This window comes from Canis lupus, chromosome 15 (genome assembly GCF_048164855.1).
Source record: "Canis lupus baileyi chromosome 15, mCanLup2.hap1, whole genome shotgun sequence".
NCBI lineage: Eukaryota > Metazoa > Chordata > Mammalia > Carnivora > Canidae > Canis > Canis lupus.
The window spans coordinates 41001233-41026644 of NC_132852.1; the positions used below are offsets into that span (position 1 = coordinate 41001233).

Consider the following 25412-nt stretch of genomic DNA (forward strand, 5'->3'; position numbering starts at 1 on the left):
GACTTCTGTCTTATTGGCCTTAGGCAGCAGTATCTAAGGTGGTTTTAAATCATCTGCATTTTATTTGGATTTGAATTTGTGAAAATGGAGAAAGAGAAGATCTGTTTAAAAACTTAACCAATTTCTAGATTATGATTTCAAGATATTCCTTCCTTGTGGAGTGTGACTATCCATTTAGAAATCACCTCTTCCAATATGCTGAGTTAGGGCTGTCTCTGAGTTGGTTGCCTCATGGCTTTTGGTGCTGCTGAGTTTGGGTGACAGATCTTTTGAGAAGCTTTACATTTCGTTAAATGAGGTATATTGAAAACTAAGCTCCACTCCCTAAAACAACATGAACATGTATTTTCTGGCTAAATTGTTTTCTATGACTTACAGTGTTTTATTTCTGTCTCTCTGATTTCTTTGAATGTTTAAGGCTTAAATATTGGGGAGGGGGTGGATTAAATGTAATTGTCTTAAGAAAATTCTATCCAAAGGAATCAGGAATGGCTTTTAATCAGCTTCATCTAGAAGAATAGTTCAGTTTTAAAAGAGAGGAAGACAAACAGTGTCTACTTTCCAATATAATATTTATTAAGCCCTTACCTACTCTGAGATGAGGTGTGGCCTAGCAGTGAATTACTCCTTTATAGTACTAGTTGGCACAGCAGTTGAAGTAACTGCCCCAAATACACTGGAAGGAATTAGATTGACAGTCTCTCTTCACCATTTCTGTGATATTGGAGGGTCATTGGCCAGTGAGACACTATGGTTGGAACGAAGGCTCTAGGTCATGTCTTGGTGTGAACACTTACCAATGTGACCTATGGCAAAATGTTCAATCGTCTGTTAGACACTGGTAATGATACGATCTTTTTTGGAGTATTGAGTAAGATTATGCATGTAAGAGAGCTTAGTGTAGCTATTGTTAGGACATCATTTCATTTAAACCTAACAAGGCTTTGGAAACTGTATTGTGTACATTTTTTAGACATGAAAACCAAAGTTCGAGTAGTTGAAATATGTAGGTCTCAATCAATTGCAAACAGCTGAAATATAATTCAAGATAGTCTAACTTAAAAACTCATGTTTTCGAGGTATCTGACTGGCTCAGTGAGTAAAGAATGTGACTCTCAATCTTGGGGCCGTGAGTTCAAACCTCCTTTGGGCGTGGAGCCTACTTAAAATTTAAAAAATGCTAACAAAATAAAAATTCATGTTTTCATTATATTTGTGTCTCTGACTCATGCTCATACATTTTAAATATTGCATCACGGTAGGAGACTTAGTGATTTAACCTTATTTCATGGAATCTAAAACATCATGCATTTAAAAATACACCATTATTTTATGTACTACTAAAAGAGGAAAAAAAGGTCCAGTTAAGGTTTGGTAGTGCTTATGTTTATTAGAAGAATTTTTAGGTTTAAGATAAATACAGATTTTTGTTACATCACACACAACAAAAGGAAAATAGAAGTAAAACAAATCAGTTAAAGTAAGAACAGCTATCTCACAATTGGGACCTGCTCAAAAATAAATATATAAAGTTACCAATTGTAAGTTGCATTCTGTTTTCAAGAGAGGTTAGAAAGTAAAAAAAAAAAAAAAAAAAAAAAAAAAAAAAAGTGTGTCTCAGAATTGATAAGGTATAGTAACTCAGGAATGAATGCCTGCTTTTTCAGAGATGAAGTAACTTACATTAACTGTGAAGTAGTTTCTATATTAAAGCAGCTGATTTATCAGAAGGTGCAATATCTTAAGTAAGACAATTTTATTTCCCTATAACAGAATCGTGACCCAGGGCTCTGCCATTCTATACCTCTAGCCCAAAGTGGCACTGTGGAGGGCGGTCGGGTCGCCCCTCATTGAAAGCCGGACTGTTACCTGGCCACATCCAGCTGCATGGGGAGTTCAGAAATAGAATTTTCAATTACAGAGCACTTGTGCTCTGCTGGAACTCCAGGGTTCCAGTATTAAAGGAAGGATTTAGGAGAAAAGTTAGTATTCTCTACCAGCAGTCTATAGCTTTGGATATTTTTTTTTAACAATATTTATTTCATTTTGCAGAATTTATTTACATCAAAAAGATGAACCAGAAAATAAATTGTCACAGTATGTTTGGGCTAATAATATTTTATTTTGGTGATAATATGAATTCGATGCCTATTTTTATCATTGCTGCAGTGTTGAGGATCGACTCTGAAATTGTTTAAAAAACATTTTTATGACCTAATTAATTCTCACTAACACAGATATTTAACTACATCTTGTGGGGCTAAGTTATAAATAAACCTCATGTCCCATATATGTTGTGTTTTACTGTGTTCTGTCACCTGTTTGCTAAAGTATGCTTCTTACCATTTTTTCTCATTCCGGGATATTTCTCATATTTATATCTGCTTAATTTAATGCAATTCTAGATTGATGTTTATTCTTCCAGTCAGAATTAACTTAGGAGCTGGTAAGCAAGATTTAATACCTGATAGCTACATGTTTGCACAGAAGGTACTCAGTTAAAAACATGAAGACGTCTCTGATACTTTGTAGTATTTTTATTATTCCAACCAGGGAACTGTTCTGAATTGTACCCTACCTTTGCCCTTCCTCATGCTTTTCTGTTTCCATTCGCTGCAATTAATCATCCTCTTATCCCAGTAAGATAAGTTTTGAGAACTGGAATTAGCATTAAAGATTTTTTGGAAGATTCTGTTTTTCCAAAATAATTTGCTTTAAAAATGAAGGACTTTAACATTTAAAAAATGCATACAAACAGGAATTTTTTAAATTTATTTCATGGTAGATACAATTATGCTTCGGGATATACTCAGCAACTCTTTTCCAATTAAATTATTCCCAGATATTCCTTGTAACTGAAGTATCAGAAATAAATAGAAGTGATTATTAATATGAGCCAATAATCTCATTTTCAGTAAGCCCCATTTCAAGATGTATGCTTACTTATTTTCTCTTTTTTTTTTTTTTTTTGGATAGTCAGGGAAGAAAATAAACAGCAATCCAAATCCTCTTGTGCAGATGTCAGTTGGACACAAGGCCCAGGAGAGCAAGGTAAAGCTGCCCACTAGTTTTCTGGGATGTGACTGTTGCCGGTCTCAGATGAGAACTGTTGTCAGCTGGCTGATGGTGTGGGCATGAGATCATTGATTTCCATATTTTCTCTTGTTTTCTCAAATCAGTCATCTCATAGTTAACCATACTTCTTTATTGGTCAACACATTGTTCGTTTTTAAAAATAGCATTAAAAATACATGTTTTTTGCTTAATTTTGTGAGTGAATGACATAGGATAAATTTCTGAGTTTCCTTGGAATGCTCTTTTATTTTGTTGGAGAGATAGTCAGCAGTCCTTAAAATTCAACAAACACAATTCTGCTTAAGAATTGAGAGGGCAGGGATCCCTGGGTGGCGCAGCGGTCTGGCGCCTGCCTTTGGCCCAGGGCGCGATCCTGGAGACCTGGGATCGAATCCCACGTCGGGCTCCCAGTGCATGGAGCCTGCTTCTCCCTCTGCCTGTGTCTCTCTCTTCCTCTCTCTCTCTCTCCCTGTGTGACTATCATAAATAAATAAAAATTAAAAAAAAATTGAGAGGGCATTGCTGTTGCTGTAATGCCTTCCACTTTCCTAATATAAGAGAAAACATTTTGTGAATTATTTAAAGCTACAGGCTATTCACTTTTTTTTTTAAAAAAAGATTTTATTCATTTATTCATCAGAGACACAGAGAGAGAAAGAGAGAGAGAGGCAGAGACAAGGCAGAGGGAGAAGCAGGCTCCATGCAGGGACCCTGATATGGGACTCGATCCTGGGACTCCAGGATCACGCCCTGGGCCAAAGGCAGGCAAACCGCTGAGCCACCCAGGAATGCCCCCATTGTTCACTTTTAAATGTTCACAATTTAGGAAGCTTCCTGACTTACCAGCATTTTGTAGTCCCTGAGGAAGAGGTAGGACAGCGACCAGACAGAGCAATTGAGGTCGTCACTGGGATGGGCACACAGTTCATTCCCCTGACCCACTCTGAAAACTTTGGACTGTACCCACCTTTGAACACTTTTCACAATTAATATGTAATATCACATGTTGAGTAAATAAATGTCTTGGAATTTAATTAAAGTTATCCTAAGTTTCCAAACACAGTAAATGAATAAACACAGTCTCAGTAGCCCTTTTCTGCAGAAAATATCACAGAGCTGATACTTGGTTATTTCTTTCAGATTCGATACAAAACCAATGAACCCGTGTGGGAAGAAAACTTCACCTTCTTCATTCACAATCCCAAGCGCCAGGACCTCCAAGTCGAGGTATTTTATTTGCATTTTTAAATAGTTTCATTGAAATATAACCAACATACAAGTTGCTGCACAGATCTAAAAAGTACAGTTTAGGGGACCCATCACTGTAATGGACACGTCTTTGTCAGATTTATCCCTAAGTATTTCATACTTTTTGACATGTAAATTCTTTTTTCAAATTTCAACTTTTGATTGCTTGTTTCTAGTATTCGAAATGCAACTGACTTTTGTATATTGATATATTATTGTACTGAGTTGTTCGCATAACTTCTTATGGATACTTTAGGGTTGTCTTCAATCTGGCAGTCATGTTTTCTGCTAATAGTGTCCTTTCTGCTTCTGTGTTTCTAATTTGGGTGCCTTTCATTTCCTTTTCTTGCCTGTCACCCTGCTGTGGCCCTCCCACCTCTGGAGTGAATACCCCTCCACCTCCTTCCTGATCTTAAGGGGAGAGCCTCAGAGTTTCACCATGAAGTCTCTTAGGAAGTTTCCTTCTACTCCAGCTACTAACTAGTTTGCCGAGTGTTTTTTTAATGAATGGATGTTGAATTTTCTTAAAGGCTTTTCTACAACTATTGAGATGATCGTATGGTTTTTCCTTTTATGTTTGTAAATAGGGTGAAATATGTTGTTCATTCTCAAATGTTAAACCTTCCAAACCTATATATGGGGATAAGCTCCACTTGGTCATGATGGTCATAGGCGTGGAGCCTACTTAAAGAAACAAGGAAAACTGTGGGAAAAAAACAACCTAACAAGAATAGTACCTGTTACAGAAATAATGCTGAAAGATTATTTAGGAGACAGAAATTACCATGCATTTATTTATTTTTTTAAAAGATTTTATTTATTCATGAGAGACAGAGAAAGAGAGAGAGAGAGGCAGAGACACAGAGGGAGAAGCAGCTTCATGCAGGGAGCCAGACATGGGACTTGATCCCTGGTCTCCAGGATCCCACCCTGGGCCGAAGACGGTGCTAAACCCCTGAACCACCGGGGTTGCACATTACCATGCATTTAAGTGGATAGTGTGAATTTTCGAAACAAGCAGGTAGATTTTGAATAGAGAATGCTTAAAAGGTACTTAGAAATGTTTTTCTCAAAAAAAAAAAAAAAATGTTTTTCTCCAAAAGCAAGTATCACCAGTAGAAACTTGGTAGACACATCACTATGAATGTATATTTGTCATCGTTTTCACAGACTTTAAGACGTTTCTCCCTAATCTTCAGATTTGAATAGATTAATTACTCTCTATTAACTCACGCTTCTAGTGGATTCCTTAAACACAGTATTGTCTCATGCTCATTGTAACTGTGTGATCAGGAGGTAGCAGGCACATGGGCTTGGGCACATTGTAACCTCACTCGTCACAGGATTCTGAGGGGTGGCCATGGTGTCCGTCGTTTATGAGAACCTACTTAGAAATGGCGGAAGTGGGGATCCCTGGGTGGCGCAGCGATTTGGCGCCTGCCTTTGGCCCAGGGCGCCATCCTGAAGACCCAAGATCGAATCCCACATCGCACTCCCGGTGCATGGAGCCTGCTTCTCCCTCTGCCTGTGTCTCTGCCTCTCTCTCTCTCTCTCTGTGTGTGTGTGTGTGTGACTATCATAAATAAATAAAAAATTTAAAAAAAAATGGCGCAAGTGTTTTTTAAAGATTGGATTTTAGACATTTATGCATTTTCTGTCTTTACCTTCAGAGCTAAGTGTGTTGTGTCTTGTGTCTTGCAGGTCAAAGATGAACAGCATCAGTGTTCTCTGGGGCATCTGAAGATCCCTCTCAGTCAGCTGCTTACCAGCGATGACATGACCATGAACCAGCGATTCCAACTCAGTAATTCAGGCCCCAACAGCACTCTAAAGATGAAGATTGCCCTCAGGGTACTGTCGTCTTCTGCATCATGTCCAGGAGTGGATGGGTTCGTGAGCACTGCTCCCGAGTGTGGTAACAGGCATGGGACACTCGTGGACGGTGATCACGCACTTGTCTGGGAAGCAGGGAAACCACTGCTGGCAGCATCTCAGTGCCCAGGGGACATCCGCCCAAGTTGGTATTTCCAGATTGCTTAAGCAGACCAGATTAAAATTTTAAAGGTCATTCAGGAGAGAAAATTTACTAAAACTCTACAGGGTGGTAGAAACTACAAACAAAAATTTTTTTTGTCCAAGATAGACACTGATTCTTGTGTGCCTAAGGAAATACTCAAAATAAATAAAATAAAAATGCTAAAACTCACAGATTTTTAAAATGCAAATTAAAAAGAAGAATCCACTTTTAAAAAAATTAAAGCAAACTTAGTCTGTGGAGAATGCAGTGTACGTGGTCTCTTTCCACTTGGCCCCAACTCTGGGGATCAGCATAGTTTCTCCAGAAAGGCCTGCAGTGTCTCCAGGACTTAAATCATAGAGCCCTTTGAATCAAGAACCCTTTCTCTGCAAATCTGACTTTCCGTAAGAAGAAATGCAGACAGGCCATGAACATAAAGCTGTTTGCCGCAGCTTCATTTTATAAAAGTGGGAAAAGGTGACACTGTCACAGTAATGCCAGAGTGCAGGGTTTGTGGAATATAGGCTCTGCTCAGTGAGTGTGAGTATTGCACACTTGACATAGGAAAGCCAGCAAAGCAAAGGGTCCGCATGCTCACACGAGCCTATGAGCATGAGGCCTGCTCCTGCATTGAGGCTGGTGTGTATGGAGGCCACTGGGGAAGATGTCCTTGCCTCTCATCCTCTCTTGGGGGCACTCAGCTCAGGTTCACCCATCAGGGACATCGCTTCACAACTGTGCGAAAATGTGTGCAAATGGAAGAGGCTGAGGAGAAATACAGAAATGACATTTCATGACGAAAGTGTGATCCTTTGATTAGATTTCCTTTTCTAAACTGTAATACGGCATTGCTTCAGTAATAAGAATTGTTGAACGTACTGACAGGTATCAGGCTGTCCTAGTGTCGCTGATTTTAATTTCATTTTCATTTCCACCTCTAGGTACTCCACCTCGAAAAGCAAGAAAGGTCTCCCAACCACCAACACTCAGCTCAAGTAAAACGACCTTCTGTTTCTAAAGAAGGGAGGAAAGTGTCTGTCAGATCTCATATGTCTGCATCACCAGGTTCTGGTGACAGCAGCACGGCCCCATGCACACCAGTTATTGGGAGCAGTGATAAGCCTGGTGTGGAAGACAGAGCCCAGCCTGTGGAGGCCAGCCCCCAGGGGCCCCGGGACCTGGGCAGGAGCTCCTCCAGCCTCCAGGCTGGTGCCACCTGCTCCCCAAGCCACATCTCCGTCAAGGAGCCCACCCCAAGCATCGCCTCTGACATATCACTGCCCATTGCCACCCAGGAGCTTCGGCAGAGGCTGCGGCAGCTGGAGAAGTAAGTAGACACCCTCTTTGTTCTTGTCAAGTCAGAGTACATGTCTCTCATGCTGCAAGGATGGAACATCATCTTAAGTTAAAAGAACCTACAGTGGCCTTGGTTTTTTACTCAGAGTCTTTGACTTTTAAAATAAACCTGCCATTTTCTAGGACCTAATATTTGACTCATTTAAGGATCAGGAAGCAGTGGGATAGCATGTTCCATGAATAGGAAAGGGTCTGAAGCCACGGCATTTCTGTCCTCATACCAGGAAGGCAGGACCCTAAGCTGATGTTTGCTGTTAGCACTGTGATTGTATCTGTGCTCCCAGAAAGAGTCCTGTTTGCTCAGCATGGCGCCACTAGCCCTATGTTATCTAGTCTCTGGATGCATATTTAGGCTCCAGAGTCTTCAGAGGAGGAGGAAAATAGCTGACAGTTGTCACAGGCTTCAGACCTTGGCCTTTAGCTTTCAGCAGAAGGAATAAATGTGCACTTGGAAGCTACTATTTCTGTTCTTATTCTCAGAGGTGTGTTGAGGAATCAGAAATGGAGGCAGAGATAAAGGTTGTGCTCCTGAGTCTAGAGGAGAGAGTATGCAGGTCTGTGACCCACACTCAGCACGATTTTCTCCTTCAGACTTTCTTGGGTCCACTATTTGGGGAAAAGAAAAAAAAAAAAAAAGCCAGTCCTTTCTCTCTTGCTTTAAAAGGAAATAGAATTTTAAATAAGAAAGTACTTTTTCTGGGGCACCTGGGTGGCTTGGTCAGTGAAGCATCTGCCTTTGCCTCAGGTCATGATCTCAGGGTCCTGGGATCAAGCCCCACGTCGGGGTGGGGGGCTCCCTGCTCAGCATGGAGCCTGCTTCTCCCTCTGCCTTTGTCCCTCCCCCTGCTTGTGGTCTCTCTCACACACGAAGGCTCTCTCTTTTTCTCTCTCCCCAATGAATAAATCTTGAAAAAAAAAAAAAGAAAGTACTTTTTCTCAGGAGCCAAATTTGGGGAGCAGCTGGGATTTTCCCAGCTGGGCGTTGCATCTTGAGAGTCTGTGCCTCACCCCTGAGAGAGAAAGCCAAGAGGTGGTGCTTCATCCGGGAGGCTGCCCATAAAAATCAGAGCAAGCAATGTGTGTGGGGCTCTGAGAACACATATGTAGGTTTGGATACAGATAGGCCAGACGTTGCTTTGCGGAGACCAAGGAATTATTAGGGGACCTCTGAGTCTCATTTTTACCATGGGCCTTAACTGAAAATGCTGTCAGTGCTGAATAACTCAGTTATATTGAAACCTTGTTTGAAACGTGAGCTCAGCTGGTTGATTCCAAGTTCAAAGTTTAAATTATTTTCAAGTCCATGGGTAATTTGGTTCCTTTTTGTGCCAGGGACACACACCCCTCAGTCCTGAGGAGAGCTGTAATTCTCTGCTTTGCTTCCCCAGTGGGATGACCCTGGGGCAGTCGCCCCTGGGGCAGATCCAGCTGACCATCCGGCACAGCTCACAGAGAAACAAGCTGGTGGTGGTCGTGCACTCCTGCAGGTGAGCTTGGGCACTAAACAGGTTGCAAAACACTTAGTTGTAGCCTCACCAAACAGGTGAATTTATTTTATCTTTAAAGAACAAAGTCATTAGATTATAGCATAACCGTAGTATTCAGTGTTGTGTTCTTGATATTTGTTTCACAAGTATTTTATATTCATAGCCATTTTGGTTGCTTTGAAATACATTCTTGAGCTGCCATCCTGGATGTTTAAATTGTCCTATTATGTATAACAAAGTAATGAACATATGTTTCTTTAAGTGTCTCTTTGGAATTAACTTTTCAGGAATAAGTGTATATCAATTCAAAGGATCCAGAAAACTTTATAGGATCATGTTGGTATTGCCAGTTATCTCTGTAGACTGTTTCTGGAGCAAACCAGTTGACATTGGCACAGAGTGTACAGGCGTGCCTTTCCCACCCCCAGTCAGGAACAGTTCATTGTTCAGTGTACTGATCTAGTAAGTGTAAGGACATGACAGTGTTGCTTTAATTTGTATTTGAATGGGATGCCTGGGTGGCTTAGCCGTTTAGTGACTGCCTTCGGCCCAGGGTGTGATCCTGGAGTCCCGGGATCGAGTCCCGCATCAGGCTCCCTGCGTGGAGCCTGCTTCTCTCTCTGCCTGTGTCTCTGCCTCTCTTTCTCTCTGGGTCTCTCATGAATAAATAAGTAAAATCTTAAAAAATAATAATTTGTATTGGATTAGTGATGATGATATGAAGCCAAATAAATAGTTCTCTTTTAGGAGACTTGTCCATCCCAGGAGAAGGTATGATGTTAAGGTGTGACATAAATATTTGCATCTTCTAAAAGGCTCTTAGAAGCCCAGGAGTTAAAGTGAGTGACATTTAGAAATACATATATAAATGTAGAGTTTAGTTTCATACCTGTTTATTGGCACTTTATTCATTCTTGCTGTGAGATAATTACTTTCACCAAATAGTCCCCTGACTGGATTTCCAAGGTGATCAGTAGGTGAATAATTTGAAGTAGTTGTTGATCATTAAATACTAGACTGTGTTTGGCTCAGACCAGTTGTCCTAGGACAAGAGCAGCATGAGTTGCACAAAGGAGGTGAGGGGTTTGGGTGAATGGAGGGTTTGTGGGCTGAGCAGCCCAAGCAGCCACACCCGTGGAATGTGGGTGTCCTTGCTGGGGTGTCCCAGCGGGTGCTTCCTTTAGCTGTGAGGCCCACCATTCTCCCTCAGGAGAGATGACAGCCAGGGTAAGTACCATGGAAAGGGAAGCAGCACATTCTGCTCTGATGCCAGCAGAGCTAAGTGTCAGAATGTCCTCCAAATACTGGGCTCAAGAAATGGAGGCAGAAGTCACCTCCGCCAACAAGCGAGCAGAGTATGAAGACAGGAGCACACTTTGCTCCTTTGTGCTGCTCAGCATTTTAGATAAATAGGAATTCAGAATAGTTAATTTGAATGTGACACTACCATTTTCCTAGATTCTAATATTTAGTGTTCTCTGGTTTGTGTCATAAGAAATCTCATTGCCTTCTCTGAAGATGGCTCTGACCCATATGTCCGCATGTATTTGTTACCAGACAAGAGGAGATCAGGAAGGAGAAAAACACACGTGTCAAAGAAAACACTGAACCCTGTGTTTGACCAGAGGTATGGTGTTCACTGGTGGGGGGAGGGGGGCAGGAAGGCTGGATCAGTGCCTCTGAGCCCCTGATGCATTCAAACCAGTGCTCTGTCGGGAAGTATCAATAAAAAGTCACACTAGCACCGTGGCTAAACTAAGAATTTAAAAATAAGTATATATTAATTTTTTTCTTCAGATTTTTATTTAATTTCTAGTTCATGGACATACAGTGCAGTATTGGTTTCAGGAGTAGAATTAGGTGGTTCATCACTTATATACAACACCCAGGGCTCAATTTTAAGTTTTATTATAAATAACAATAATTAACCTATAACATCTTAAAATATTCTTCTGAAAAACAGCTAGTTTCTAAAACAATAAAAAAAAATAGTGAAAATAAATAAATGGCATTATTTAACATTTTTGCAGATCTCTTTAATGCATGTCTTAATAGGGATCCCTGGGTGGCGCAGCGGTTTAGCGCCTGCCTTTGGCCCAGGGCGCGATCCTGGAGCCACGGGATCGAATCCCATGTCAGGCTCCCGGTGCATGGAGCCTGCTTCTCCCTCTGCCTATGTCTCTGCCTCTCTCTCTCTCTGTGTGTGACTATCATAAATAAATAAAAATTTTTTTAAAAAAATGCATGTCTTAATGAAGGTCCTATATGCTTTTGCCATCACTTTGATGTGCTCATCTCCAGAGAGGGCCTTGGGGGCTTAGGAGCCTCAGGAGCCACATTTAAATAAGCCTCAGTCTGTACAAACTGGGTGCCTTACATTAGAGTCTCCATAGCTAAAAGTCCACCAGCATTTTGGGAAATAATAAAGTCAAATGGTGTCAATATCTGTCACTTCTGTTTACATTTATCTGTAAAAGGACTGGTCCTTTATCATATTTTCATGCCAACAGCTCTGTTTAACCAACAGAGACTGACAGGTGTGGTGCACCTGGGTGGCTCCATGGTTGAGCGTCTGCGTTCGACTTGTGACCCCTGGGTCCTGGAATCGAGTCCTGCATCAGGCTCCCTGCATGAATTCTGCTTCTCCCTCCTCCTATGTCTCTACCTCTCTGTGTGTATCTCTCATGAATAAATAAATAAAATATTAAAAAAAAAAAACTGACAGGTGTGCACCAGATTCTGGTATCAGTGTGTCTTGACTGTGTTCTCATGAAGCCCCAGCATTTAAGGTTTCAGAAACCTGACCTGCCAGGTTCCTAGCTACTCTAAATCCGTGGACAAGCCGGCCACCTTCCAGCCATGTCCCTGTGGGGCTGGGGGCTCTTTGTCCCCTGGTTTACTAGAGACCCCACCTCACAATGGCCAGACACCAGCCAGCTTTGAGGATGTGGTTCCCTGCAAGCATTTTGGTTTGCAGCCTCTGACTTCAGTCATTAGAAAGTGCACTGGACATCTGTTCCCTTCTGTGAAGCTCTGTCACATAATACCTTCCTTCAGTTCACTCACCCAGGCTTTGTAATCACTGTTCTTTGGTTGTTAGACCTGGATGAGAGAACTTGTCTGCACTCCCTGCCATGCCCTGTAACATCCACAGGCCCCATCGATAGGATGATGACGACGATGGAGGCTCAGGTGTGGATGTTCCAAGAACACCCCTCCCCACACATGAGGGCCTTTCCCCTACTTAGAGTGCTACAATCGTCACCTCACATTTGGAAAATAATGGGAAAAATTTGTTTTTGAGTCTTTATGAAATGCCAAATCCAAACATTGAACAAAACTCAATTGTATAATAAAAACCAGCATAAGATTCAGAACTGTCTCATAAGCAGAAATGTCATTTTTAGTCATAGTAAAATACAACAAAGTTAAGGGGAAATTTAAGGAAGGTCCTCTTTTTTCCATGTCAGCTTTGATTTCAGTGTTTCATTACCAGAAGTACAGAGGAGAACGTTGGATGTAGCAGTAAAGAACAGCGGCGGCTTCCTGTCCAAAGATAAAGGGCTTCTTGGCAAGGTAAGTTTGAAAACTATCCTTGGTTAATTCCTATTTTTTTATAAATAGTAAACACTTAACCAAAATGCATTTTTTTAGACCATACTTAAATAAGTGGAAAGGAGTGAGCTCCCTGTGTGATTAATGCTTATTTATAAAATAATAGACAATAAAAGACTGTTGTCTTAAATCTGAGTACATTTTCAAGATTATTTTATTTTCAATGTTTTTACATATTTTTTTTAATGTTTTTACATATTGATAGCATATATTCATCTAACAAATTAGTGGCTTTATTTCTCTGAACTTATTCTAGTTTTTGTGTAAATTCACATGTAACTCTTACACAAGATTGCATATTCTTTAATATTAAATGTACACAGAGGTCAGGTTAGGAAAGAGGAGTTTTCAGCTATCGATAGCAGTTACCGACTGTTCATACCAGCTGTGCTGCCATGAGTGGCATGTGAGCCAGTATCCCAGTAAACTATCTGCACTGGTTCTTATCTGCATTTGGAGTCTGCTGGATACGGGGTGCAGCCCTTGGACCCAGTGACCTAGTGTCTCACACACGGAGGAGCAGGTTCCACTGCGGCAGGAAGAAAGGCCGGGAGGCTGGCGGAGGGTGAGTGGGGCTGCTCCACCCACTGCAGAAGATGTCGTTTGCCCCCATAGGTCCTGGTGGGTCTGGCATCCGAAGAACTAGCCAAGGGTTGGACCCAGTGGTGAGTTCCCCGCACAGACAAGCCTGGTGTGTTTGCTGCACAGCACTCTCCCCAGCTGACCTCACTTCTGTCCTCATCCCCTGTGCGCCCCTAGGTACGACCTCACGGAAGATGGCACGAGACCCCACGTGGTGACGTAGTCTGTGCCGATGTGAGGAGCCTGCTGCTCTGTGCCCTCCACCCTCCCACACGTGTATCAGGACTACGTTTATAATTTCAGTGTATTTAGTTACATAAATCTTAATAGTTTTATAAGCCATGTTGACATTTTAGGCATATTTGGCCAATATTACCGTTAGATTTTATATGTTTAATTTTCTGTAGTATTTCACCAGTTACTATAGTATGTAAAGGGGTAGCAGCTCATTACTGTGTCTCATAGAGCTGTGTGTCTGTAAGTCATGTCTACTAGGAAGCAGGTGTATGTACATGCTTTACTGTTGCCTTGTTTTGTACACACTGAGGTACATTATGCCATGTAAATAGACTATTTTTTATAATCTCTACATGCTGGTTTGAATTCTGAAGAAAATGGATTAAGGAAATATATTTTTTTCTTCTAAAATGTATTAAATTCTTATGACAGATAATCATTTTGTCTTTGCAGGATAAAGTTCTCAGTGACCAATTTTATGGTGTTTCTTTTTAAAAAGAAAAGCTGAAAGATTAAATATTAGTATACTTCTGCCCGTCATGAATGATAAAAGTATTCAAAATATTACCAGTTTCATGAATGTAAAGATGTATTATTGAGAGTTAGTTGAAGTGCTTATAAGGAAAAGTGTGTAACTGAGTAATACAAAATACTAAGAGCATTGTCATGGTTCATAAATCATGGTGCACTAATTTGAAATTCTTTATGTAAAATGAAATGTCTTAAGTTTATTTTTAATTGCTTGATATAACTTATTCCTAAATAGTACACAAATACATAATTATACTTCCTAAAATATAATACAGATTTTCCATGTTAGCAGTTAGGCTGCCTGTAATAGTCGGTCATGAGCTTGTTGATTTTCAGTGTTGTCCCAGCCTGTGAAAACAGGCTTACGGGATCACCATAAAGTTTGTGGGCTAGATCTGAGGAAGCAGGTAGGAGGTGGTTTAAACACCAACAGCTCATTGATTTATCCATCAGTGTGACATTGTACATTGGACCCCCTGCGCGGCGCTCAGCTTCTGGGCCCTGCACAGAGGGCCAGAGGGTTCCAGCATGGCGGCTATTGACTTGTAAATAACCTTTTCCTGGGTCTCCTCATTTATGCCATGACTGACCTCAGTATTGGGATATTGTTATATCGTTTTTATTTTGTAATTTTTTTTCCTTTTTTGGATTACTGTAGCATGTTTTATATACTTGAGTCCCAAACTTCTTGGGGGATGAGTTTCTGCAGCAGTGTTGTAAGCTGTGCACGTCTACGAGAAACGGATGCAGAGTTTTAAATATTTTAAGCTGTATGATGCAAATGACTTCCTTAGCCATAAGAACATTCTAGAATCATATCTGACTATATTGGGGGGATAGAGCTTTGTGACTGAAATTGGAGATCTTACCATAAATCGTCTCATGGACTCATGGACTGCTCATATGACCAAACATACCAAAGTGCCTGTGGTGGACGCTGATTGTTACTTCTGCACACTTCTGCCTTCCAGCAGATTTTTAGGTTTGTTTTGATTTACCCTTGGAGCCAGGGGTTTATTTATAATGGAGTCTATAGTTCACAACACATTTCATGTAATCATAAAGACTAGTATAATCTCATTGTTTCCTATTTAATGAAGCTTCACTATAAAGCCTCACTATAAACCATTTCCAATGTTAATGTACAGGAGGAAGTTTATTAATATTGATGCACACATGAACATATATGCACACAAAAAATTTAACAGGTATTTTAGTAGCATGATAAAGGCAGGTAACTCCTTACTACATCTAGTTGCCTGCTCATGGTATTAGATTTATTGAAGATTTATTTGTTTTCTTAATTGGTCTGTTGAAAGGCTTCTGGCATAATCTATTAAAAAGAGAACCACTCACTGAAATTCATCATACCAATAATTTTTAGCAACATCCTAAACATTTGGGTTTTGCAATCATATGCTCACCTATTTGGTACATATTTACTTTATGGAATGCTTAATTTAAGCAGTTAGGCAAAATAAATACAACGGAATAAATACAACGGAAGATATAAAGCTAGTTAGCATGACCCCTGCCTTGTGACGCAGGGACAGGGAGTCTGGGAACAGACCCATCTGCAGGTCCTGAGGCCTTTGGCAGCAGGCTTCATTCTGTTTAGAAGGAGAGAGAGAATGGAAAGGGATGGTTCTAAAGACATAAAACGTTTCCAGATGTGATTCTGTCTTTCGTGGCAAGATGAGCATTCAGTGGGGAGCTCTTATGCTCTTTGGGGATGGGTGAGAACCCACTGTTGAGGCCACACCCAGTGCTGCAGGGTGAGTTCTCAGAATGTTCATCACTGGTTCTTAATCATTGCTTCATCCAGGAAAAGGGAACATTGACTTATTTATATTGAGCCAAACCAATGGGAGGAAAATTAAATGGATTTTAATTCTGTGAGTGTGTACACGTGGGTGGTTTATCCTGTGCCTTAAAGTATGGAAGTGCTGGTGGTGTTTTCAAATCTCAGATCACAGCTGTATTCACTGCAACTTGTGTACTTGGAGAACTCATTCTACAGACACACTTCATTGGGAGGTCAGCTCTTCAAGGACTGCAGCTCAGTGCAGACCAGTGTGTGTGTGTGTGTGTGTGTGTGTGTGTGTGTGTGTTTATACTCGGGTTATCACCCGCTGCAAGTGGAGAACGGCAGAGGGTTTTTTATTATTATTAGAAAATGTCCTTTTTGATCAACTAATTTTACATGACAATGCATGTATTTATTCAATAAACTTTTGTGTTAGCTCACTTGGGATTTGTTTTTCCTTTGTGTTTTGAAATGAAGCTTTAGGTGTGGGATCTAATAATTTGAGAAGTAGATGCAGTATGTTATTCATACATGCTAATTGTGAATTCTTTCCTTTTCAAAAGAAGGTGGGATGGTTGACATTAGCCCTCACATTCCCATCTGGAAGCCCTCGGCCGGCCCGCTGGTGCCTGCGGCCACGCCAACACATAGGCCTCCCCTCTGTGCTGTTGGTTGCCAATGAAGCTCACATACCACCTCCACCTTGTAAGTGTGGACGGATACATGCTTTGTTCCTGTCCCATTTTTGGGATTCACTCTACATTCTGCTTATAGCACTGACATGCTGTGGTTTTGTGTATCTGCAGTGTATGCCGCCGGGCCTCGTGTGCCTTCCACACGGTGTCCTGTCCACCTGTCAGGTCTGCCTGGGAGCCTGAGATGGAGACCTCTGGCCCCTGTGCTGCTGTTCCCATGTGCAGATACTGGGTCCCTGCATTCTGCCAGAGTGCACCCACTCGGCTCCTGTCTCCTGCCTGTCAGCTCCGTGCAGCAGCCGGAGGGATCTTTGAAAACACGTCTCTGTTGCTAGAATAAAAACCAAGAGCATATCAGGCCATGGGACGCCCTCACCTGTATTTCCTTCCACACTGCCGCTCGCCATAATGCTTCCTCCCATTGCTGCACACGTCCACCTTGTGCTCCTTCCCACCTCTGTGCCCCCAGCGCATTCGCACGTGGGCCTGGCCAACTCCTGTTGCCTTTGGGTTCTCAGCCCAGGGTGCGTTTCCTGGGCCACCCCTCACAGCACCCCCCATTAGCCTCTCAGCACCTCATATGCATGCTTAATATAATCACCCCAGGGATCCCTGGGTGGCGCAGCGGTTTGGCGCCTGCCTTTGGCCCAGGGCGCGATCCTGGAGACCCGGGATCGAATCCCACGTCAGGCTCCCGGTGCATGGAGCCTGCTTCTCCCTCTGCCTGTGTCTCTGCCTCCCTCTCTCTCTCTATGTGACTATCATAAATAAAAAAAAAAAAAAAAAAAAAAAAAAAAAAAAAATTTAATCACCCCAGCTGCCTGTGAGCCCGGGGGCAGAGGTTGGGTGGTGGTACGTCCTTTTCCAGCTCTTAAACTGCTCTCAGCCCATGGTAAATAGCTGCTGGATGAATTACTTCTCAAGTTTGGCAGACCTTGGCTGATTTGTCCTAAGTTTCCATTTAAAGAAAGACACATATTGACAGTTCTTAGTAAAGCCTAAAGAGAAAGGTACGATGAACATGAAGAATAGATAGTATTGCAGCAAAAAGCCAACAGTGTAATTATCTGAAACAATTGAGCACAAAGGTGGGAAAGGAGCAGAGAAGTCTGCCTTTAGTTTGTGTTCTGGAAATCCTGGGTGATACGCTATGAGACGAAAAAAAGATGATAAATGGGAGAAGTTGTTTTCAAAATACGAGATTGTCTACCTGTAAAATCCAAGAAAATATCTGAAAACTTATTAAAACAAGTGTTTAATAAGGAGCCAGTCATGAAAACATACAAAGCTCTGTGTCTCATATACTATTACCAGCTACTAGACAATATAATGGTGGGGGCCTGGCTGGCTCAGTGGGTCCTGAGCTGGGGGTTGTGAGTTTGAGCCCCACATTGGCTGTGGAGATTATTTAAAAAAATGGAAAAAATAAAATATAATGGGAAAAGTCATGCAGCAGCCTTGGGACTCTGCTAGTGGTGACTGCAGCGAGAGGGGGAGCGTGCAGCCTGGGTATAGAGCACCCCCAGGCACCCTCATCTTCAGGGAACTGCCCCTCCATGACCTGTGTGGCTCCTGGGAAAACTATCAAAAACCCTCAGTGGCATTTATGCAACATGGTGGTTGCATGGGGCAGGGATATCAGTCAAGAAACATGAGGCCAGCCAAAACAAGGGAAGTCTGGAAAAGGAGTTGCACATGGAGGAGGGCGGGGTGCACCTGCCGAGCTGGGTGGGGCCCAGAGAAGCCCAGGGCCCAAAGAGTCACCACGGGTGTTCTGTCCTCAGTCAAGGAAATCCCTCCAATCCTTAGCTCCAAACAGCCAGCTGGGCAGACTTCAGAGGCAGCTTTTAGATAATTTGCCCAAGAAAGTTGCTAAACCAGAAACAACAAAGTTAAGGAGGAGGGTTCTTACAGAGTTGCCATACTGTGTCCAATTTTCTTTGTATTGTTTATTTTATTTTATTTTATTTTATTTTATTTTTATTTACTTTTTATTTTATTTTATTTATTTTATTTTATTTTATTTTATTTTATTTGAGAGAGAGACACAGGGATAGTGAGAGAGCACCAGCGGGGAGAAGGAGAGGCAGGAACACCCCCCCCCCACCGCCCCCCCCCCACCGTGAGCACGCTTGCTCACTCGCTCTCTCAAATAATGAATCCATAAATCTTTAAATAACTAGATCATTCTTCGTAAAGTGAAATGCCCTGACAGCCCATTACATCAGTTATTCTTTTACTAAACTGTCCTATTATCACAAATATTTAGACCATCCTTTGCGTTTAATTATGCAGTAACAGCCAGTAGGATGATAGTCCATTTTCTAGCTCATAAATGGACAGGAAATTTTCCAAAAGAGTATAGGACAGAATATATGACACGAAGTGAGTTAACAAGTCAGCATTTATTTGGATAAAACAAGACTAATCTAGGAGCCACATATAATCAGTACACTTGGAATTAATGTACCCAGAAGGTTTTGAAAGGCAAATGTGACTTTTCCGTCACAAGACTTGGATGCATGACAGTAAGGGATCAGGGGCCACAGGTGTGATGACGCTGCTGTGGCTTCACCGGGGTGCGTGCCTTCCTGGGGTGGTGCAGGGAGGGACGCTCACCAGGGTCCCTGCCAAGCCCAGTGGACGCTCATCTTCCGATGCATTCGGTGAGTGCCTCCTGTATGCTGGAGTGTGGGGAACAGTGTGGGGCCTGCCCTGGGGGGTGCACAGTGACCCATGCCAGGCCCTCACCCACCATCAGGGGCTCTAATCAATGAGCCTGCGGGACCCAGGGCACTCTGGGGGGGGAGGGGCGCTCTCGGCCGCCAGGGACACCCAGGCAGCTGAGCCTTGCTGGGCCTGTGAGGGCAACGGGGGCTCAGGCCCCCAACCCACCCCAGAAGGGGTGCAGCGAGGCTGAGGACTGGCTGAAGGGGCTGGCCATCCACCCACAAGTTTTAAAAGGAGAAGGAAGAGGGAAGACATTTATAGCCAATCTCTGGTCAGTTAGGAGTGAAATTTTGGGTGCGAGGTGGGGGTTCATGCTTTCTTCCACCCATGTACCCAGGAGGCTTCAGCAGGGGACACTTCACCTCTGCACCCTCAGGGCTTCCCCAGAGCTCATGTCCATGCAGGCAGGTGTGGAGCAGAGAGGACAAGTGAGCGCCGCGAGGTCCCAGTTGCTACTGCTTTTCCTTCCAGGGTTGTTCAAACACATCCACAGCCACGTTTCCCAGGTTCAACATTAGAGATGCTACAGCGTAAAAGCATGAAGAGGAAGGGAAGTTTCTGCGGCCTCCTGGTGAGTCACCACCCCACCCTCTTTCTTGGAATCCAGACTCAAGACTCATCTGCGGGTTCCCCCTGGGCTGGTGTGCCCGGGATGCCTGTGAAATAAATGCTCCTGGCGTCAGCACCAAGCTGATGATCTGACCAGTGGCCTCCTTCTCTTTAGATTATTTTCCCAGTTCTGAATATGATGATGAAATGACAAATCTTGTGTTTTCTTATGAGGCAGAGACTATTTCTGGAAGGATAACCAGGAAACTGGTAACAGTGGTTCCCATTGAATTTGAATAATTCATATTTCTTACTTGCTCAATACAAAATAATTTTTTAAAAGACTTTATTTATTCTTAAGAGACACACAGAGAGGCAAAGACACAGGCAGAGGGAGAAGCAGGCTCCCTGTGGAGAGCCCGATGCCGGACTCGATCCCAGGACCCCGGACTCGATCTTCAGCTGACCTAGGGTCAGCTGAAGGCAGGTTCTCAACTTCTGAGGCACTCAGGCATCCCTACAAAATATTTTTTTTAATAAACCTGAATTTTATCTTCAGCCTCAGTTTATATTGCCTTACCATGGGGTCCAATGTTAATCCTCCACCTCTTCTCATTACCACATGGTAAGGTTCTCAAGAGACAGATCACCCCAAAACTCATTCACTCATTTATTCTGAAAACATTTTCTTTAGGCAACTAAAATGGGGTGGGGGGGGGAAGCCTGGCTGCTCAAGCAAAGCATGAGATCCTTAGTCTTGGGGTGGTGAGTTTAAGCCCACGTGGGGCACAGAGCCTACTTGACAAAAACATACAGAAGCAAGGCTGCCAGACTCACTGCAAGGCTCTAGGGCTGAGTAGGCTGTGGTGTTGACACAGGGGCACAGACAGGGCTGTGTATGTGTGGGGTGCTCCAAGGGCTCAGGACAGATGGGAAGGTGTCAAGGGTTTTCAGGAGGCCTGGCTTCATCCATGAGGAAAGGCCCACTGTGTGTGTGAGGGAGCCAACTCCGGTCACCGCCTGTCCCATCCCAGGTCATACAGATGGTAGTGAGGGGCGCAGCCCAGTGCCCAGATGGTGTGGGTCCAGACCCCCACCCCAAAGTGTCTGCTGCTTCTTCAGGAGGCAGAGCCACCAGAAAGAGGTAATGGGGTGCTGCGAGATGGAGCGGAGATGGGGCAAGGCTTCCGTGGCCGGGAGGGGCAGCTGGATTTCAGGTGTGGCTATCTGCAGGTTGACCGAGGGGTGGGCAGTGAGTGGGGGGCTCCTCAGCTCCCAGATGGCAGGTGGTGCCCGAGACAGGGCGACAGCATCAGGAAGGAGCCCAGGGTGCCCGGGGCTGGGAGGAGGTGCTGCTCTGCGGTGGGAGGGGTGGGCCAAGGGAGGGGTTGGTGCTGGGGTGACATGGGGAGGGGGTGCACAGAACTTCCCAGGCTGTCATCGGGCCCTTCCCCTTGCCTTGTGGCCGCCAAATTCCCCACATACCAGTACCCTGCCTCAAAGCCCAAAATTTTATATTGCTCAGTGCAATGATAATAGTTTTGATTCATTTATTCTTTTAATAAAGCACGTGATTAAAATTTGACTTTTTAAATAGATTTATTTATTTATTCATGAGAGACACAGACAGAGAGAGAGGCAGAGACACAGGCAGAGGGAGAAGCAGGCCCCCTGCAGGGAGCCCAATGCGCGATTCTATCCTGCATCCCAGGATCACGACCTGAGCCGAAGGCAGGCGCCCAACTGCTGAGCCACCCAGGAGTCCCTGTTTGACCATTTTCATTTTTCCTGGAGTGGCAGCTGGAGGTCTGCAGCTATGTCTGTGGCTCGCGTGGTGCCTCCACCCGACACCCCTGGGCCAGGACAGCCGCGGCCACTCGGCCTCGCGGAGGCTACATCAGGGGAGCAGAATCCCCTCTGGATCTTTCAAGCCGGAGGGAGCCACGTCCTCATGGGGGACCAGGTAGGGTGACAGCAGGTTGGGCTGGCCGCGGGGCCCCAGCTCCGGAGAATTCGGATGGCACTGCACGTTTATGATCATGGGGCCATCTTAAAGTCCATCTTTACTATCACGTTGAGATCGCAATCACTTCAGCTGTTTAAATCAATGATAAAACATTTAGACCTGAGACTGAAAATGCCAGACCTGCGCAGAAGCGGGAGGGGCGTGGCCGGGAGCGGGGGCGTGGCCGGGAGCGGGGGCGTGGCCGAGGGCGTGGCCGCGGCTCCACCCAGGCACGCTCGGCTCTCGCGAGAGCGGCGCGTGATGACGCGCGGGCCGGCAGGGCGCGTCCGCGGCGCGGGCGGGCGGGTTTGAATCTGGTCGGAGCGCGGGAAACGGCGGCCGTCCTGGGCGAGGTGAGCGCCGCGGTGCCGGCCGGCGACGGGCCCGGGGCGGGGGCGGGGGCGGGGGCGGGGGCGGGGGTCGGGACGCGGCCGGAGCCGGGCGGGGCGTGGGCCGCGTGGGCCGCGTGGGCCGTGGCCCGAGCCCGCGGCTGGCTGGCGGCTGTGAGGCGGCCCCGGGCCGAGGGGAGGGGACCGTGGACCGGCCTCGGGGAGGACGCGGCCCGCCTGCCCCGGCCCCAGCGCCGCCCCCAGCTCTGACCCCGGAGCCGCGCTTCGGGAGCCTGTCCGCACGCGTCTGTGAGGACCCGAGGGGGAACGGCCGGCTCGGGGCGGGGCGGGGGGGTCGGGGGCGTTGACCCGCGGCGACCCGCCCCGTCGTGTGCCGCCGCCCCCTCCTGTGTGCCGAGCCCCCAGCGGCGGACCGGGCTGCTCCCCGCCGGCGCGGCGTCCCGCGGGAGCCCCAGGGCACAGCTGGTGGCGGGGAGCCGAGTCCCGGAGAGCCGGGCCGGCCCCCGCCGGGAGCAGAGCGGCCGTGCGGTCCGCGCCCTGGCCTGCGCCGCCCGGGAGTGTGGGGTTAGTCATCACCTCTGGGCGGGTCCGCCCCGCCGCCGGGCCGACGGGGAGCTGCTCGCAGCTCGCAGCCCGCGGAGACCTGGCTGCTGTCCGTGACCACGGGGCCCTGACTGTTCCCGCCGGCGCCGCTTGCAGCGGTGCACGGGGTTCTGGTCCCTGCCCCCTGGGGCTCCGACTCAGTCTTGCAGACGGAGCGCTGCCAGCGGCTGTGAGGGCAGCGTAGGATCCCCCGGGGCCCCCCCGCCGAGCCCCGGAGCCCCGGAGCCCCGGGCGGGGGCTGCACACAGGCCCCCCAGCGGGTGGGTGGAGCGCCTCGGAGCGCCTCGGAGCGCCTGGCGCACCTGCCCTGCTAACAAGCTCCCTGGTGGCCGCGCCGCTGTGACGGTGATGGTCTTGTTAGAGGATGGCGGCCTTCAGGATTCAGCAGCTGAGGTCAGCCTCTCCCTTTGTGTTTTTTTCTGTTAGTACCTTCTTTCATTGACTCCAACACTTTGTGTTCCTGTTCTGATGGAATCAGCCTCCTTTTTCTGAGCTGACTCAGACCTGCCTGAGCATCGTGGTAAGGAAAGGAGAGAAGGTGAGCCTCCTAGAGCCTTCGTTGCTAACGTCGTTAGTAACGTTATGTCGATACTATCCTTGATAAAGTAATAGTTATTTTTTAGATATGGTAATGTTTGTGTCATAATATTGTTAGAAGCCGTTTACCATAGATGTTATGGGATCTTTTTTTGTTTTGTTTTGTTTTTGTTTTTTTTAAATTTTGGATGTTAGTACCAAATTACATCTTGTAGGAAAAGTTATATTTGCAAATTCAAGTTTCAGTATGACTGTTTTCTGCTAGGGTTACAGAGTAAATGCCATATGAAAAACAGTTTCATCTGTCATGGAAAAGCGAGAGACATTTGTACAAGCGGTGTCTAAGGAGCTGATTGGAGAGTTTTTGCAGTTTGTTCAACTTGATGTAAGTTTTAAGTTTAGTTTTCTTATGATTTGGTTGTTTACGTCCACAAATGAAATATAATCCTCTCAGTGAATCCTTAGGGACCAAAGTTTATTCAAAAAAAAAAAAAAGAACTATATTCAAATACACCTGCTGATGGGCAGCGATGCACACACTGTATTTCCTGCTTCTTTTAAGAGACTTGTAAGAATGCTAAGTGATGTAGCACAAGGTGCTTCTATTTACTTAAATATTTATTGATCTCTTGCTTTGTGCGTGGCATGAGGAAGACAACTTTTTTGGTCCTCAGGTTATTTACAGTGTTGTGGTGGATCCAGGTGTGTAAGTATAGCAGCGTAACAAGGCTAAGCTGGGGCAAGGATATGGGAGGGGGCCCACATTCAGCCACGGACTGCTTCCTGTCCCAGTGGAAAGGGTATGGAAGCTGTGATTAAAGAGTAAACAAGTCAGCCAGTCAAAGAGGGATGTGGGGAAGGACCTCTCCAAGTAGAGGAGATAACTTTAAAGACCAGAGAAGATACACTGTGTTTGAACTTGAAGATATTTGGTAGGGCTAGGGCATAGAAATGCCAGGTCAGGCAGGAAGAGGCAGGGGCTGAGATTTGGATTATGACAGCCCTTCTTTACCATGTTATCCTGAGAGGAATGGGGGCTTGTATACACATAGGTGGAGAGTAGTGAAGAGGCTGTGCCCTGCACAATGGTGGTTGCATTAGGAGATATGGGTGCCTTTGCAAGCTGTCAGGTTGCAAGGTGGTGGTGCTCTTGACTGGATGTAGGCCACGGTGGATTCCAGGTTCTGACTTGTGGTGCCTTTCAGTAGGAAGAAGGCAGGTTTTAGAGGGACGATAGGCTCCATTTGGGACATTTGGATGACTGCCAGGGGGATGTGCACACGATGACCAGTAGGTGGATCAGTAGCTGTACCTAAAGCCCAAGAAAGAGGCCTGCATAGTGACAGATTTGGGTGTCCTCAGCGACACTTGGAAGCTTCAGTCATGGGAATGCAATGGGACCATCTGTAGTGTAAGAAGAGAAGCCTAGGACAGAACCTTGAGGAACCCCAACAGTTAAGGTATCAATTCTAAAACACTTGTGACTTTGGGTCAGAAGATGCATGTCATTTGTTTTGCTCATGCAGTGAAAATTAAGTTAGTAGTAATTAAAAAAAAAAAAGTAGTAATTAAGTAGAGAGAAACCTAATAGAAAATTTATTGCTAGCAACATTTATGAAGTTTTTTTTTTTCTTCTTTTTTAAGAGATTTTATTTATTTATTCATGGGAGACACAAAGAGAGGCAGAGAGAGAAGCAGGCTCCCTGCGGGGAGCCCGACGCAGGACTCTATCCCAGGATCCTGGGGTCACAACCTGAGCCAAAGGCAGACGCTCAACCACTGAGCCATCCAGGCATCCTGGAATTATTTTTAAGAGGGAAATGAATTATGATTTCATATTGTAAAATAGTACCCTGTAAACAAAAATAGTACAGACTCACAGGCAGCACATCTCAGAAGTGTCTGTTGAGAGCACACTATTTAGATGTTATATAAACACTTGTTTTAGTAGGAGTGTAGATGATATGTCTTCTGTTATGTGTGCAATA

At 44.9% G+C, this 25412-nt stretch overlaps 2 protein-coding genes across 16 annotated transcripts in view; both read left to right on the plus strand.

The window, feature by feature from the left end:
• Nucleotides 1-16395, plus strand: part of ESYT2 (extended synaptotagmin 2) — an 82305-nt gene extending 65910 nt beyond the window's left edge. For 2 of the 3 annotated variants that reach the window (XM_072776787.1, XM_072776788.1), the window contains 9 exons: nt 2977-3051; nt 4216-4302; nt 6025-6174; nt 7282-7667; nt 9085-9183; nt 10679-10810; nt 12654-12759; nt 13414-13463; nt 13558-16395. In XM_072776787.1, the coding sequence (XP_072632888.1) occupies nt 2977-3051; nt 4216-4302; nt 6025-6174; nt 7282-7667; nt 9085-9183; nt 10679-10810; nt 12654-12759; nt 13414-13463; nt 13558-13603 (1131 nt within the window). In that variant the 3' untranslated portion in view covers nt 13604-16395. The remainder of the gene's footprint in view (nt 1-2976; nt 3052-4215; nt 4303-6024; nt 6175-7281; nt 7668-9084; nt 9184-10678; nt 10811-12653; nt 12760-13413; nt 13464-13557) is intronic. The other variant, XM_072776786.1, reaches the window with a different exon arrangement.
• Nucleotides 16396-22179: 5784 nt separating this feature from the next.
• The window catches only part of NCAPG2 (non-SMC condensin II complex subunit G2), a 64157-nt gene continuing 60924 nt past the window's right edge, over nt 22180-25412 (plus strand). For 7 of the 13 annotated variants that reach the window (XR_012007753.1, XR_012007754.1, XM_072776794.1 and 4 more), the window contains exons 1-3: nt 22180-22287; nt 23314-23425; nt 23690-23809. Coding sequence is in view for 8 of the 13 variants with exons in the window: in XM_072776789.1 (XP_072632890.1) it covers nt 23732-23809 (78 nt within the window). In the remaining 5 variants the exon portion in view is untranslated. Of the gene's footprint in view, nt 22288-22825; nt 22849-23313; nt 23426-23689; nt 23810-25412 lie in introns of those variants that run through there. The other 6 variants (XM_072776796.1, XM_072776791.1, XM_072776797.1 and 3 more) reach the window with 4 other exon arrangements.